The sequence below is a fragment of the Anser cygnoides genome, chromosome 7 (assembly GCF_040182565.1).
Source record: "Anser cygnoides isolate HZ-2024a breed goose chromosome 7, Taihu_goose_T2T_genome, whole genome shotgun sequence".
NCBI lineage: Eukaryota > Metazoa > Chordata > Aves > Anseriformes > Anatidae > Anser > Anser cygnoides.
In genome coordinates, this window is record NC_089879.1 from 38,052,927 (window position 1) to 38,069,580 (window position 16,654).

The 16,654-nt window shown below is 40.7% G+C and overlaps 2 protein-coding genes across 13 annotated transcripts in view; both read left to right on the plus strand.

Moving 5' to 3' along the window:
- USP54 (ubiquitin specific peptidase 54) overlaps positions 1–1,583 on the plus strand; it is a 101,050-nt gene extending 99,467 nt beyond the window's left edge. For all 7 annotated transcript variants that reach the window (XM_013176570.3, XM_048060023.2, XM_067000530.1 and 4 more), the window contains one exon: positions 147–1,583. In XM_013176570.3, coding sequence (XP_013032024.3) covers positions 147–805 — 659 coding nt within the window. In that variant the 3' untranslated portion in view covers positions 806–1,583. The remainder of the gene's footprint in view (positions 1–146) is intronic.
- Positions 1,584–10,877: 9,294 nt separating this feature from the next.
- Positions 10,878–16,654, plus strand: part of PPP3CB (protein phosphatase 3 catalytic subunit beta) — a 44,556-nt gene continuing 38,779 nt past the window's right edge. For 3 of the 6 annotated variants that reach the window (XM_048059963.2, XM_048059964.2, XM_048059966.2), the window contains exon 1: positions 10,880–11,319. In XM_048059963.2, coding sequence (XP_047915920.1) covers positions 11,250–11,319 — 70 coding nt within the window. In that variant the 5' untranslated portion in view covers positions 10,880–11,249. Of the gene's footprint in view, positions 11,320–16,654 lie in introns of all 6 variants that reach the window. The other 3 variants (XM_067000535.1, XM_067000537.1, XM_048059965.2) reach the window with 2 other exon arrangements.

Genomic DNA, 16,654 nt, shown 5'->3' on the forward strand with positions numbered 1-16,654 from the left:
CCAGTAACTGGATGTATTACTGGTTTAGTTTATCTTCTGCTGCTGCATGTTGGCCACAGCTGAAAGTTCTGTGAGGAAGCAACAATACACAAAATGTAACTGAGCAACCTTTGTGTGTTGTGTTTGTTTTTATTATCTTTCCCCAGGAGATCAGAAGAACATCATCCAGAAACTTTTGGTTGTGCCTGACAGGGGTGAAGCTTTCCAAGGTGAAGAGTACCCAGGTGTGGCACTGAGCTATGGGAGTCTCCCTTGTGCACCCAGAGGCACCCTCTCCCAGGGGCAAAAGCCTCTTGTTAATTTGCCTTTAGGAGGTGGAGCATCAAATGTCTCTGGCCGTTGGCTGAACATGAGCTACCCTGCCAGACAAACAGCCACGTTACCAGATAAACGAACGACGCTCTGGGGGAAACATGCTGGCCAGCCAGGCAAGAGTTTACAGGAAGGCTTCTTCCAGCAGCCTTCACAACATCAAATGCATGAGTCTTATGCCATCGGTTGCAGGCTGCCAGCCAGCACAGACTACAGCACTTTAAGAATGCCACATGAGCCTTCATGGGACCCCAGTGCCCCTCAAGGCTGTCCTGTGCCCCCTTCCTGTGTTAAGGCCCCGGGTCCGAGGAGAGTTGATATGCCCCCAGATGAAGACTGGCGACAAAACAGCTACACCCCTCAGCCGGGCAGAAGACGAATGCTGCCAGTGCATGTGAAAGATGGGACTTTTTCTTCTGCTTCGGAGACGCACAGAAATATGCTGGCTCGAGCAGCAACAGCTACTGGCACCATGCACAATAATGGCTGGTGAGGTCTTATCTACTCTGTGCACCCTGATAAGTCACTCTGAACAGTCTATAGCTGTTGCTATAGTGTGGATTATGTGGAGACAGCAAACTCTTTCAATCAGTATCTGCCAGTTTTGTCTTAAAATGTAGCTGTACAATATGTGGAAACTAATTGCACTGTATTTCTTTTCTGACACTACTGAACTGCTGTCTGGATGGGGAATCTTAGCTATTATAGTCCTGGCCTCTCCTAGCAAAAAGTGCTGTAGGAATGGTAAATGTCAGGGGCACTGGTTTATGGGTAAGTTCAGAAGTATGTGCATGTTTTGAAGGAAGATGGCCATTAATGAGAAGACATTTTTAAGGACTTTTTCATGAAATGTAGCTTTGGTAAATTCTTTGTGTACAAAGCTAATCCTTTTGTTTTCCTCTCCTTCCTCACCTTGTTCCTTCATAGTGGAAAAGAAACAAAAACTAACCAACCTTCCAGGTTCTAGTAAATCTATACTTGGTAGGCTGGCAGTTCGCAAACCAAACCCAATTTTCAGTGTGCTGAGATCTCAGACAGAGATCACAGCTGTAGTTGCTGCTAAGGGAGTGGTAGGGAAACATTGTTCATTGGTAAACCAGAATTTTCCCCACTTCCTTAAGGCAAACTAACAATGCTTCAAACAGAAAAGACTGTTAATGCTGCACGCTTAATTACACCATTGTAAACACGGAATAAGTTTTAACTATTTTAGTGTCAAACATACTTGCTTTTGTAAGTATTTTTCAAATAAATCTATGAAAATAGTTCTATTCACCTGTCTGTTTATGAGCTTTCTTTGCTATTTGCCTTTACTGATCAGTTGGCCTGAAATTGCCAATTGATTTTCTTATACACTGAGTTGTTTATTATACTTCATTTACAAATGTATGTAATCAGTGCTTAGCTAGATTGAAGGACGTCATGAAGATGTAATTTTGTTCTGAATTTGATGTTTCACACTACTGTGCTTACTGTCCCCTCATAACAGGCAGTAATTAACTGTCCTTTGAAATGTGTTTTGAGACTTCTTGGGAGGAGTGTGGGGGGGATGACAGTATAGAATCTGTGCAAAATGAATGCACATAGGATTCTTAATCTTGTACAGAAGGGTCATTAGAAATTATTGGTGTAGTGAGAAATCTCATTGTAATAAGAGTTGAAGTCATACTCTTGCAAATGCTTTCAGCTGTGGTGGTTACAAGTGATTAAAACTTGTACTGTTACATAAAAACTGGGACTGCAGACTGTCCTATCCCAGTCAGCCAGTGCAAGGTCTAGACTGCCCTCTAGTGCATGGTTTTGCTCATCTGTTCTCAGTGATGTTCTAAGTGAGTCTTTTAATCTTTTCCAGTTAATTTCATGATTTGCACCTTAATACTTGATGGAGTTTCATGTTCTTGCTGTTTAGTCTGAGGTTGAGTTTCATTCATTTTACTGAATGTCACTTCTCAGTTTCTTATTTCTAAATAATAGCTGTGATGTCCGTTATGGTTACAATTTCATCTGAGTACATAGTGTTCAATTGTGTGTTACATTTGGGGTTATGTGGTGCATTTCTCTTTACATAGCTGCTCCCCACTAGCTTGGGGGCAGGACACAAACTGTTCTTACATCCCATTATTCCTTAAAAACAAACAAACAAAAAAAACTAATTTTGACTTTTTCACAGAACGTGTTAGCCAGTTTAATATCATGAAATAATATCAGTAGTTCTAGCTACCAGGTTTCAAAATTGATTTGTAAATCTCCTGTGTATATTAATTGCTTACTATGAAATTAACTGAACTAGAGGCCTGAAATGGACAAACTGGAACATAACCTCTGAAATATTTCCATATCGAGTGGTATGCTAATATATCAGAATAGAAACAAACTGAAGTAGATTCAGCAATACATTTAACCTGGGGGAAAACGTGAACCTGAACAAATAACATCACTTCATCTGTAGCTCATGCCTGCAAGTCCTAGGGGCATTAGTAAGTTAATTGCAATTTGACTAACTGGTAGCTTTTCACTTTCCTGAGTGATACTTATTGGCTGTTTGAACCCTAGGAAATCAATTATGTATTAGTTAAATAGCTCATTAAAAATCACTGTTGCCCATAAGAAGGGTGAGGAGGAAGCTTCCACTAGTAATTCAGCAGCTATTTTGGAACAGTCTCTTAAAGCTTGTAAACTTTGATGCAACATAACTGTGGTTTTCTTTCTAAAGTAACTGTCGCTGGCTGCAGAGTAGGTTAGTGGATAGAATTTAAGTTAAATGAGAATATACATTTTAAAGTTAATTCCCATTCTCCAAAAAAATATATATATATAATCCTGGTATTTGATTTCTCAATGTGTTGTAATTCATATTTAGACCTGGATTGTGGGGTGGGGAGGAAGAGCAAAACTAAACAAACAGTGATTTGGTGTTATAGCAGCAGCAAATGTGTGTAAATACAGTTTTTTCTGTATGTGGAAAAGGAGCTACCTAGCGCAGTTCTTTCTCTTGAAGGCAGCAGTGTGTGCACACTGTTTATGGAAATCATGCTCAGATCTGCTGAACATCTGATTTGTTCAAGTGGAGCATGTGCTAGAGGGATTTACCAGTCATTCAATTCAAGTGAAGCGTGCTTTAAAGAAGTGAGCTACAGAAGTGTGAGGTATGTGCCTGGTCTTTCCTAAACAAAGGCTGCAGCACCCCAAACCCCAAAGTTCCAAAAACACATGGTCTTTGGGAAGAGGGAAGGAACAGTCCTACTGACGTTTTCTGTTTCTTAACATTGCTGACAGTGATGGTTGGGGAAAGAAGTATGAACTTTAGAGAGTGTTCCCAATAATTGGCAGTCATGCATGTTCTGTATTTCATGTCACTTCATGCATTTACATATTTTTCGCAGTGGGAATGAACTCCACCTTTTTTCATGACTGAGTAACCCGAACTATGCACTGAAGTGAAGAATGAAAGGGAGTATCTGTGTATCTTTTGTGGGAGGGGATCAAGGTGGAGAAGGGGGGAGAAGAGAAGGAGGGAAAAAAGAGGGGTTGGGTGGATTGGAGATGAAGGAGAAATAGATGGGTTAAAAAAAAAAAAAGATGAGTTACAAGAACATTTATGCATTACATCTCTCCACTGAGATATCTCCATCTTTTTGGAGAACACTTAGACGATTCAGACAGACCCATTACTTTCATTTAGTGGATGGATTCCTGGGCAGAGAGGGTCCTTAGCACTGGTCTGCTGCTGAAGCTTTTGAGAAGGGAAGACTGATGTAGAGTGTAGGCGATATTCTTTATAGGCCTTTTAATAATGTTCATGCCGCTGTAAATTAAACTATGCAGAAACATATTACATACCACTGCTATATGTATAAATAGTCACTGGGCAAACGGTGTAATAGTCAGGTTAGTGTTTATATCAGCTGGGGCAAAGACAAAATGTGCTTATGTTTTTACAAATCCCTCACTTGCAGTAGATGTGTTTTGGAATTGCCTTCCACTGTGCTGTGTGCTGATTAGCACTATGGGTGGCAAAAAGCAAAAGAAAGACTTTAGCCTTCTGTGTTTGCTGCCACTAGCATTCTATCACTGCGTAGTTCAGAACCTTTTCAAGCCTAATTAGACATGTCTGTAATGCTCCTTCCATACCAGTTCTACAATTACTTTCACCAATGGAATTACGTTTTTAAAGTTTAGGAAATGTTTTAGGAGAAGTACATTAGATGGATTTTTTTAATTAAATCCTACTGCACTACCACTGAAATTATTTTCTATCTGCATCATTCTTCAATCAAGGAATTTTAATACTTTAAAACAAAGCCCCCTTCAAAATAAAGGGGGGAAAAAAAAGGCTATTTGATGGAAAAATATCAGCTAAGACCAGTTATGCAGTCACTTCAGAACATTGCAGAATATGTTCTGTAGTATATTTTTGGAAGCATATACAAATGGATGAGTTCAGCTGAAGAAATCTAAACTTCCTTAATGGCATAAACAATTTTTTTTATTCACGCTTGGGTGAATGAACACTAAATAGACTGTTAATCTTCTTGCTCATAAGTATATTTGTAAACTAACTTAAACTAGCTTTATTGCAGGATGGTTATCTTGATTTTAGGATGGCCCAGTCCCAGGTGATTCACCAATGAATCGTAGGCTTTATGGGTGTATATGTTGTTAATGAAAATAATTAAACATACCTGAGAAAAGTGGGTATATATGAAGCTGCATTTTAATTACCAAATCTGAGAATCATTTCATATTGTTAAATTTTAGTTTAATTTTTTTTACTAGTCTGGCAAAGTGATTTTGTTGACGGTCTACAGTTTCATATCATTCCATTTTTTTTACTCAAAATTCATACTAATTAATTGCTGTGTGATCCTCATTTGAGGGAATTCCAGACATAGAACTACTGCTGATTAACTATACAAGGTTGCATTAAGCAGATTAAAGCACATAAGAGCATGTACATGTTAACATGCAGTATGTGTGAAATGTAAACAATATCTGAATGCAATTAACTTGCTTTGATTTATTAATCTGGACTTACTAACCTTGAATTACTTGCTGAAATGTTGCACATAAAGCTAGTTTAATGAATGCTTGTTTCTTCCTCTCTTGTCTGACAAGTTGATAAATATTTGTAGAGCATAGCTTATATGCTATTTGAAAAATCTCTGGGTTTTGCTTGCAGTGAGGCTAGTTGTTTTATTATTTCAAAATAATTTGCTTTCAAAATCCTGTAATACCAACACAGCATGCTAAACTTTTCAGTTTCTCATACAGGTTCAGACTGATTTTTTTTTTAAATACAAAATATGTTAAATACAAATGAGTGTTATACCATTGAGTCAGCTACAAGTATTAGAAATCCGGTATGTATTCTTAAGTATATTTAAGAAGAAATAACCAATTGTTCATGACCCCATGTATTAGTTGTTTCGAATTGGGTGAAACAATCTATAACTAAATTTTCCATTTGATTTGGTAGTTCACACTTAGTTTCTCCAGATAGATGAAAAAGACTATGTTGATGTTAAAGAACCATTTCAGCTCGATCAACTGATTTTGTTGAACGTCCTTTAGAGACTTAAAAGAAGCGATGATGTAGTTGATTTAGCAGTTAGGTATTTAGGATACCTTAATTATCCGAACATGGAGAGGAGGGTCGTCTCAACTGATTTTTCATAATAAACTGCTGATTTGAACGCAATGATATAATTCATATGAAGAGCCAAGACAGAACAGATCAGAAAATAAATGTAAAAAAAAATAATCCTCCCATAATTTGAGGGGAAAAAAGCCCACATATCTTCAGCGGCTTTATAAATTTCTAGTTGTATATAAACTTCCCAGGACAAAATACATAGTAGAAAAGCTTTACTCATCATGTGGTATTATTCTGGGATATCCTTTTCTTCATTCATTTAACTGTTAGTCATACCCTCAAGTTTTCCCATTTATGAGGGTTATTTTTTGCACAATTTTATTTAAGGCACAAGTTTATTTAAGCTATCCAGTCCCAGTGGATCAATTAATTCCTATTAATGTTTAATGGTATTTGGTTTCAGTAGTTTGTTTAAAAAGTTGCAGAGGGGTAAGATGAAGGCAGCTGTATGGGATTTGGGATTTCTCTTATATCTAAAGGACATCTTGTACATGGATCAACATGACTCATCGAAGTAGGAATTCACACTTTTACATTATAGTTACATATAGTAATACATTTTACATTATAGCTTACATATAGTAAAGCAAGGTGTTTTTTAATGATATTCTCCTATATGTAGGCCTGCTCACCTTTAATACTTTGTCAGTTAGGTCTCATGCTTGTGGAGGCTTTAAAAAAAAACAAAACTAGAGAGAACACAAAGGAGGGCAGCAAAAAGCAGAGTGAACTCAATTTTTAGAGTGAGTAAAGGTGACTGGCTCATAGTCTATTAATATCATCAAGGTAGTAAGATAAATGAAGAGAGGGAATTGCTTAGTCTCAGATGGTAGGAGAAAGAGCAATAGCTTAAGGCTAAGGAAGGAAAAGTTTGAACTAGATAATAAGGGAGGGGGAAGGAATGCTTTAAGCAGAGCAGTTGAGCAATGTTTTGGGAAATCGAAGGAAGAGTTTGAGGTACTATCACTCCAGAGGTGTGAGATTTAGAGTTGTGGCTGATACACTTTAGCAAGAAAAACATCACGTAAAATTCTAGGGTCATGCTATGCAGGTGGTGCAGACTGGATTGCCTTAACTTTTTTTTTTAACATTTGTGATAAGATATGACGTGAAAAATGACAGGGGCCTTGACTAGCTTTTAAAATGTAGTCTACTTCTGTAGCCAGTTCATAGAGGTAACCAGAGAATGAAGGAAATGTGTGTAGGGAGTGCAATAGGACAGAACTGTAGTAAAGTTGCTTGTAATTTCTACTGTAAACTGATAACATTCTTTGCTTTTTAGGTCAGTGCAGTTTCTCAGTATTAGACGAAAAACTGTGAAACCTTGTGCCTTTTTCTTTATGTGGATGCCAGACAGTTACATTGCTGGCCAAAAAGTTTTCCTTGTCCATGATGACATACTGTAACATCATGGAGAGGCCCCCCCAATAAAAAATTCAGTTCCCATTCCAAGTCCTTAACTTGTCTGACATTGGCAACTAGCGTATTGCAGTGATAACGATTTTATGATGCTGGAGAAAATGGCCTAAGACTATGCTTTCAACCTTTTAGAATGATGCTGTTTGTGTTATGGGTATTAAGGTTTGCCATAAAAACTGTCTTTGGACAGCAGGGAAATCTGATGGTGTCTTCAGAGAAAACTTCACATTGAATACTTGTACAGTACAGCAATGTGTCAAAATGTGTTTAAAATGTGGCTTGTTTTGAGTCAGTCTCACAGTTTATACGAACCACAATACCATTTCTGGCAATTCAGAAAGGACGTTTTCTAACAGTCGCTAGTGAGAGTCAACAAAATGGAACAACCTCTTAAAAGTTTTTAAGTTTTCTCTTCATGTTATTCTCCTGCTTATAGCACATCTTTCCTTCTCAGACCTGGTTTATCTCTGCAAGATTTGCTCTATGCATCTTTCTCTTGGGATCTGGAATATATCTCTCTCTCTCCTGTGATTCAATTTCTTTCTTAGAGTTTTCAAAAAGTCTTCATTGGGTAATTAGATGATTCTGGGACATTGCATTGTGCCAGTTTTAAAGATATATGGCTGTTACAGTCAGAGGGGACTGTTCTGATCATCTGACCTCTTGCATGAGATGGATACAGAATTTCACAGTCATTTTTACGCCTAACTTGTGTCTGAAATTAAACACCACTTTTTGTCTGAGGTGACTACTTATTTTCTACTGTATCTTTTACTACTTAGGTATCAGAAAATTCTAGGTTTTAACATAACACCTTTTTGTTGAATAAATGACTATTTCCCATGGTGTAGAATAAGATGGATTGGCTTGATTTTTCCCTGTGCTTCTTGCTGATTTTTTTTCTCTAACAAAAGCAGTTGTTCAAGCAGTCCAATGCAGGCTAGAGAAAGATTTAGTATACCAGTTAGAATAGCAATTGGGCTTTTTTTTTTTTAAGTAGGTATTAAAATGTGTGGAATGGAATGGCCACTTGGTGGCAAAGTGGAATGGGAAATAAAATGTAATTCTGTTTTTTTCAGAAATGCTTTTATTTGTCTGGCATTTATGGGAGATATGTGATAAACTGAGTTTATAAAGGCACATTGACTTTTACTTGCAAAGCCGTGTTTCTATTTGTAATTGTTCCTAACTTCCTACAGTGATAACGCTATTTGTGGTTCTAGTACAAATCATGTGGTGCATTGAAGACAAGACATACTGTATCAAACAGCTTTGCTTTCACCATGAAGTTACGTTAGTTTTGCTAGGGCAATATGAATGCCCCTTCTAGAATCTCTAGCAGATTTAGAGATAACAGAACATGAAAGCTTCAATGGTAAGCTAAAGGGCTTGGGCATGATTCTGTACTTCTATGTTTCTCACTTAACACAGGTTTTGGCATTGTCCTAATGAAAAAGGCACTTCCTTTGTATTTCAATAAGGCAAGATGGAATATATTGAAAACAAAAAACTGACAAAAATAAAAACCCCAAGTAAATGTGCTAGCTAACTTCTCTGTTACTCAAAAATAGTCATTCAAATTATTATTTTTAATATTTTAAAGATATATGGTTTATATGGAGACATAATGCCATTCATCAAGCCAGCCTGATGTATTTGGGCAGTGGGGGGACAGCAAGCTTTCTTCTGGATGAGCCTTTTCCTCAGGTGCCAGGATATCACTAGAAGCATTTCGGTTTGCAAGGCATTCTGGAAGCTCCTCCTGCCACACCATCAGAATAAAATAAAACTGTGCTAAGCTTTTTCCTCAACCAGAATTCTGACTGTCAGCCCCTTTTACTTCATACCCCAAGGGATAAGAGGCATGTTGGCTGTAGGCTCATGAGAGAAAAGAGTAACTGGGAGAGGCATCTCTTTTTGCAGCTGTACTTCAGGTACAGAGGTAAATTCCTGGCAACACCCAGCAAGGTCTCAGGTTCCCTGTGTTTAGCATTATATGGACAACTGAATTTCTTTGAGAGTCTCTCCATTTCACATTGTCAAACATTGAAACTGCATTTATTACTGAGCTTCTCTTGATTCTAAATTCACTGAAGAACACTGAATTAATTCCCCTCCCCCCCCACCTTGTTCCAGCAGATCTACTTTAAGCTAATTCTAAGTCAATTGGAGCAGTGTTTACTTACTGCCCTTCCTATCCTATGCTCTCGCTGCATATTCTGATCTGATAGGTATGGATGGTGTTGAAGCAAATGAGTTTTTTTTCCTATCTAAAAGCCATGCCCTTTAAATTGGTTGTACAATGACAGACATTTGCCAAACATGTGGTATGAAGTAGTAATTCCTACTACTGGAAAACACAGCGATAAATCTGGAATAGTGATCTAGGATTTCTTCTGTGCTACTCTGTGTCCTAGCTCTCTTTGTGTGTGCATGGACACATTTTACTTATGGACATGGAATTTAATAGAGTTCTGTTTTCAAAAGCTATGTTTTTAAGTTTTACGTGTTCCATTAATAGATAAATAAGGATTATAATTCTGATTCCCTTAAATATATCTCTCTACAACATTCATCAGAAGCAACTGATAAACCTTTCAAAATTCTGTCCATGTAATTTAAAAAAAAAAAAAGGGGAGGGGGTGCAAGATCAAACCACTCTTGTATAAACTGTCAGTTTTCATGTATTTTTGGTTGTCAGCCATAAGCTTTTTATAGTGAAGACAACAGCTACGTCAGATGTCATTCTTGCTCTTGCTGTGTTCAGGTGAAAATGAAAAGACCTCAGTGGACCCTATTACTGATTTATTGTGTCAAGTAGTTTGCATAATTCAATACATCTCTTATACATTTTTTGTATTAATAGCTTAAATGCAAAGCAGTAACTCTACAGATATATGCTGCATTTGTGTAATTAGTTTTATGCTTAGACGTTCGCTAGCTCTGTCTGGGTTTATTGGTAGCTAATTTCAGCTATCTATACAAGATAGCTAGGTAATGTAGCCCAGTCCAAGGGTTTTATGTTCTGTTGTGTAGTTGTGATCTGATAGCTCTGTTCTACAGCCACTACCCTTCACCATACACTGAAATAGAGGTGAGATGGTGAAATTAACAGCTGACAAAGAAGAGCTAAAACTGCTTAAATTACTGAATTAAAAAAAAAAACTACAGAAGAGGGGTGAAGAATGATCATCTTAAATCCCTGTTCCCCTAGCCCTACCACCCCCTGGCCTATACCCCGCTTACTGTGGGCCCCCACCCAGGCACGCCGCGGGCACAGGTGCGAGGTACCAGCCGCCTCACAAAATGGCTTCCCCCGCCCTGCCCGGCGCTGAGGGGCGGCCCCGCGGAGCTCTCCATGGTGGCCGCGGGGCCGGGCCGCGCCTCCCCTCCCCTCCCCGGCCCCTCAGCCTCGGCCTGGCCCCCGCGCGGCCCGGCGGCGGGGGCGCTCCCGGCTCGTGGGCCGCAGCCACCGCCCCTCCCCGCGGCGGAGGCGCCGCCCCGGCGGGTAGCGGGTCGCGCCGCGCCGCGGGGAGTTTCGCCACGCTCCCTGCCGGCCGCGCTGGCGGAGCGGGTAGTTTCGCCACGCTCCCGTAGTCCCCTCGTGGGGTGGCGGCGCGGTGCATGCCGGGCCCGAGGCGGACTGACTGTCCCTTGGCTGCGCGAGGAGCTGGGAGCCGCGCCTGCCGCCATGTTCCGCCGGGCTGCCGCCGCCGCCGCCCGGGGCCTCTAGGCGCCCCAAGCCCCGCCGCGCCGCCCCACGCCCCTCTCCCCGCCGGCCCGGGGGCGGAGGAGGCGGACGAAGGCGCCGCCGCACCCAGCAGCAGCAGCCGACGCCGCTAGCGGAGCCTGGCAGCGCCCAGCGATGTCCGCCAAGGAGGGAAGCAAGGTGCTGCTGCTGCCGCCGCACACCACTAGCGAGCGCGCCGTCAAGGGTGAGCCACTCCCGGCACAGCACCGGCACCGGCAGAGCCGCGGGGGGGAACATGGCTGCGGGCGGCTGGGTGCCGGCCCTCGGCCGGGGATGGCTGCGACGGGAGCCGGGGTGAGGGCGGGGGGCTGGAGGGGGGCGGCCTCGGGAGGCTGCCGCTGTGCGGGGCTCGGAGCGCTGGCAGGCGGCCCCCGGGTCGGCGGCGGAGCGGGGCCGGGGCCTGTGGTGCCCGCACAGCCCGCCTGAGCGGCCCTGGTACCGCTACGGGTGAGCTCCGTGGGCCGGGGGCTCGCAGCTTCCCCCTCACGCCCCCAGGGGCCTGGCCCTGGCACGCTCCGTTCCCCGCAGGGGTTTGGTCCTGCCCGCGCGGCGGAGGTCCTTGCACTCGCACCCAGTGACAGCGCTGAGGGGAAGGCAGTGGGAAGCCGCTGCCTCCTCTGCTATTGGTTGTCGGTCTCTCGCTTCCAGTCCTGAGGAAAAAACTCACCTTGATCTATTTCGTCCCGGCCTTCCTGGTATCAGGATCTCATGGGGAGGCTTTAAAAGCCTAACCTTATGCTTCTCAGAAGAAAAAGTAAAACGTCTCAAAGCAGATACATCTGTGTAAAACTAAGATGTCTGGTGGCCAAGATGTCATAGAACATGAAGATCTATGCACCAGAGCACACTATGTATCACCTTAGCATTTTGAGGAGAATATTCCTTTGCAACTAAAGTGCTCTAAACGTTTCTTGTTAGATCTATATCCCCAGTGAAGAGGGTACCATTGGTTGCGCTTTAAAGAATTCCTAGTTTTTGTTTACTCAAATTGCGGATACACTCCCAGAGGTCTGATGTCACCCTCTATTTAACTGTGGCAGTGTGGGCATCAGTTTGAGGTAGCAGACCTGGGCAATCAGAAATTCATGGTTGTATACAACGCGGCCTGTTTTTAAGATTGAAATTCCAAAGAACACACAATCTAACAGATTTCAAAGGAGAGGAGATGTGTTCGTTTAACTTAATAGGGGTTCTTGAGAAATGAAGAGGGTGTTTTTGTCTTCAGCAAGCCTTAATCAGGGCCTTGGAATCCCATAGTATGTTTTGGAAATCAGCGTGTTTTCCAGTAGGCTGGAAACCTTCACTCACAGTAAGTTGTTACTTATTTTGGATTGCTTAACTTGTTGATCTGTTTGAACAAATCGCAAGGGTAAAAGTAGAAAATGGTAGAACTAGCCTACTAGGAGCTTGTATTAATTTGTGTTGTTGATTTGAGACTGTTAGTTTCACATATGGTATGGTGTTTGGACTTGCTGAATTTTTGTACCTTTACAGCAATCCCTTGTAACAAACCTGAGTTCCTCAAACAATGCAGGAGAACTATTGCTAAGTGATTAGCTACTTCAGAGTGCACTGGAATACCTGCTGATTTCCAAAACCTTAATAGTTCAGTTTATTAAATGCTACCTATGCATCTGGTTGTTAAAAATGGTAGTTAAGACCTGCTTCATTCTGACAGGATTACAGCCTGGGGTTACAGCATTTCTTTGAACCTGGGTGAGTGGGATACAGAACTCTTGTAATCAGGCTTGATATCGTCATCTGACATAATTACTGCTAGTTAAATGTTCACATAGCACCATTTTTCTGTTCTTTCTGTTGACCTGTCCTGTCTATACCTATCATGGTGAATCACTGGTTTCTGGAGAAAGCCTGGACAGCTGTGCTAAGCTGTCTGTGTTCTTTGTAGGAAGGACAGGTTTTTCCACCACCCCCCATGAGATGCAGTGCAGTTTGAAATATTTTTTTAGACAGCAACCCCAGGGGTGCAAGATTGCAGGTTATGTCAGCGCTAAGCGGGAGTATCTCTGCAACAGAAATACATTCGTTGAAAGCATGTTAAAATGTGACATCTCTGTTCACAAATAGACATGTTACCTCTCACATACCAAGATATGTTTGCCATGCTCCTACCTATGGTATGGTGAATAGATTACAGGTGGGATGGTATTCTTTTAAAATAGGTGGGTCTTTTGCTTTTGTCAAGACAACGCTCATACCAGGGGATCTAGAAGTAATAATTTCTTCTAATGGTAATATGTGGACCGGGTGGGCTGGTGCCACTTTACTTCGTGAATGCTTATGAATCATTGTTGAAATTGGTGTTTTTTTTCCATAAGTATCAAGTTCTTTGTTGATAGCTACTAAAGAATTTGTTTACTGGAATAAGTTTTTGAGATTCTTTTTAAGGGAATAATTTTTCATCAAGAAAATAGAAATCACTATAGGACAAAAAATACACAAAGGTGTTCTGATTTTTTTTCATGCCGCCAGTTCTGTTTTCTGACTCTCGTTGCTGAGGCATTTCATGTATAATATCTTAGGTCCTTGAGAACAGCTGCAGAACTTGGAAGACAAATGCGGTAACGTTACCTGGTGTGTCTGCGCCATAGAGTACTGGTCAATGTTTCAACTTTCATGCTCTCCAGGTACTAGGTCTTTTGGGGAGGAAACATGAATTCAGGATTTAATGCTCGCTGCTGTTTGCATTGTTTTATCTCTTGCTTTTATTTTAGCTTTATTTTTCTTCCCCTGTATTAATGGGAAAGGGGAAAAAGTAACAAACCATCAAAGACAAGAGGCTGTGAGAAATTAAATCCTTAATCATTAATAATACGTGTTGGCAGAAATGGGCTAGAGATACTCATCCAAGAAAAAAATGGTTGAATTATTGTATCGACAGTAACTAATCTTTTCTAATAAGGTAGGATAATAATTAGGATATGCCCTTCCCCATTATGTTTTGACCTGTATATTTAGCGGTTCATCAGAGGTGCGTGTGTCTGGAAGAGCACCTGAAATGTTATCAGGTATAATGCTCAACATTGGGCATATAGGTAACAATATGATATGATAATATAATAATAAACATAATAATTATATGATAATAAACATAATAATGGTTTTAAATATGCAGTGTATGCAGTCTAGCTGTGTTGGTCTGGTATGCCTTCCACATACGAGTTCTATCTCACAGATCATTGGCTGCTTTTATTAAACGTATATAAAAAGCTCAAGCTGTCTGTTCATTTCTCAGTTAAAATGTAATTCGTACTTGAAATTTTTCTTACCAACTGATGGGTAGCTATAGAATTGAAATGTGTAAAGTCAGTTTGTGGCATTTGGTTCCCAAAAAATGTCTAGTGGCAAGGCTTTTGTTGCTGCCTTTAACAGAGATGAGGAAAGGTACATGTCTTCTTGATTCACTGTTTTCTAAGGCGCCCTCTTCATCCTTGAAGAATGATGCTTAGCATTTCGCTGCCTTGTGGAAGATAGAACTTTTCTCTGTTATGTTCTGTCAAAATCACAGAAAAAAACACCTTTTTAAACTGCCACTGATATTTAACTGCTGTGTCTGGTTCTTTTTTTATGTTTTGTGGTGATCCTGGAAATGGCAGGGGTGAGCCTTCTCTGGCGTTCCTTTGCATGAAAAGCACCTGGGCTTGTCTGACCCACCTGTGAGCAGCTACGTGGCAACGTGGTGCTTGGAACACTGCTCTTTGTCTGCTAGGAATGTCTTACCAGGATTTGGGACGCAATCCGTAGTACCTTGTTGCTGAGCTAGTGGAGGCTTTTTGCTAAATTTGAAGATGGTGTCTGTTCTTCTGGAAACGGGAGACTTCAGTGTTCCTTTGTTTTGGATAAAAGTCATGATGCAGTGTGGTAGGCAAACAGTCGTAGTAACAAAATGATAACTTATTGAAGCAACTATTCAGCAAATCCCTAAGAAAAGTAACTCATGACTTAGCTCTGAGTAGGATCCTAAATTAAGATACCAATAGCTACTTTTTAACAATGACATCCATGTAGGAGAAAAATAAATCACTCTGGTATTGAACTTCAAAATATGGAGTCTGATTTAAAGAAAAAGAACCAGTAAAAGAATAAAGGCTTACAGGCAGCATGAAGACTGTTTTAAAAATATAGTAAAGGCACTTAAAGTGCCTTTATGCTGCTGGTCAGCAGTGATTCTGAAATAATCCAGGAAAGCAGGAGAGTAAAGAGAACATTAAGAAGTCATGCTTTGAAAAACCATCACAGTTCTGATTTGGGATAGGAAATGGAATGGAACTGAATTCTGACAAGTTAGTGTTTGATTGGCCTTATACTTTGTTTTACATTTCTTGAGAGGGTAGTTAGAGTGAATGAATCTTAAACAACAACAACAAACCCAAACAAGCAAACAAACAAGAACAACATGTATGCCTTAGTTCCAGTAGGGCCAGCTGGCAGCTGAGGCTTGGGACGGGAAGACTGGAGCAGAAATCTGGCAGTTACTTTTGTCTACATTTGTTATGTAAAGACCTAACAACTCTTTCAGACAAGTCAATTTTTTTTTTTTTTTTTTTTTTGCTGAATGGGACTGAAGAATTCTCACTGAAATGTAAGTGGTTTCAGAACATATCAACAATATGAATGTTTAAAAAAAAAAACAACCAAGACCAGAAGATATTTTTGTAGTGGCACTAATGGAGTTCTTTGGGGTTTTTGAGTGCAAAATTGCTCATCTATTTTCCATAGCCTGTGGCATAACTCATCTTTCGAGTCTGAGAAATGGAGCACAGCAGCATTTTTAAAAAGCTCCACATTGCGCTGAAGAGCTGTAGATCAGTAAGTTTAATTTAAGCAGACTCATAGCACTTGTGAAAGAGTAGACTAATTCAGTCCCTGGCAGAATATAGAATTAAAGAAGAGATGGTACGGTTTTCATAGAAGGAAATCAAGAGAAATTGTTAGATATTTTTTTTTGCAGTAGCCAGTAGTCTGATTGATCCAGGCAAAACTGTTCATTGGGTTCCCTCATCAGAGTCTTTAAAGTAAGCAAAAGAGGAAATGTCCTCTTTTGGATCAGAATTAATTGGGAAAGATAGTAGGTAATAAACTTCCATGCTTGAGGGAGATTAACATTTGTCTTCAGTGCTCTTTAAGAGTATTCCTAAATTGTTTAGAAAACAGAGCAAATAGCAAAATAACACTTACTTGGGCTAGTTAACTTCCAGAGGTGTTTCAGAAGGCTTTTGTTAGACAAAGTGACTAGGCGGCAAAGCTGTAAGAAGCACTGTTGTGATAAAGGCAAGGAGCAGAGACTATGAGGGAGAGAGCAGCCCTTGTTTTGATGGGTGGGGAACTCAGGAAATAAACGGTAGGGTCCATCTGGATAGTATTTGGAAAATACTAGCTTGGTGGCAGTTGAACAGGCTGATGGGAATTTAGAGTTTACTGGAAGATCATAGAATCACAGAACGGTTTGGGTTGGAAGGGGCCTGAGAGCCCACCTAATTCCAACCCCCTGCCATGGG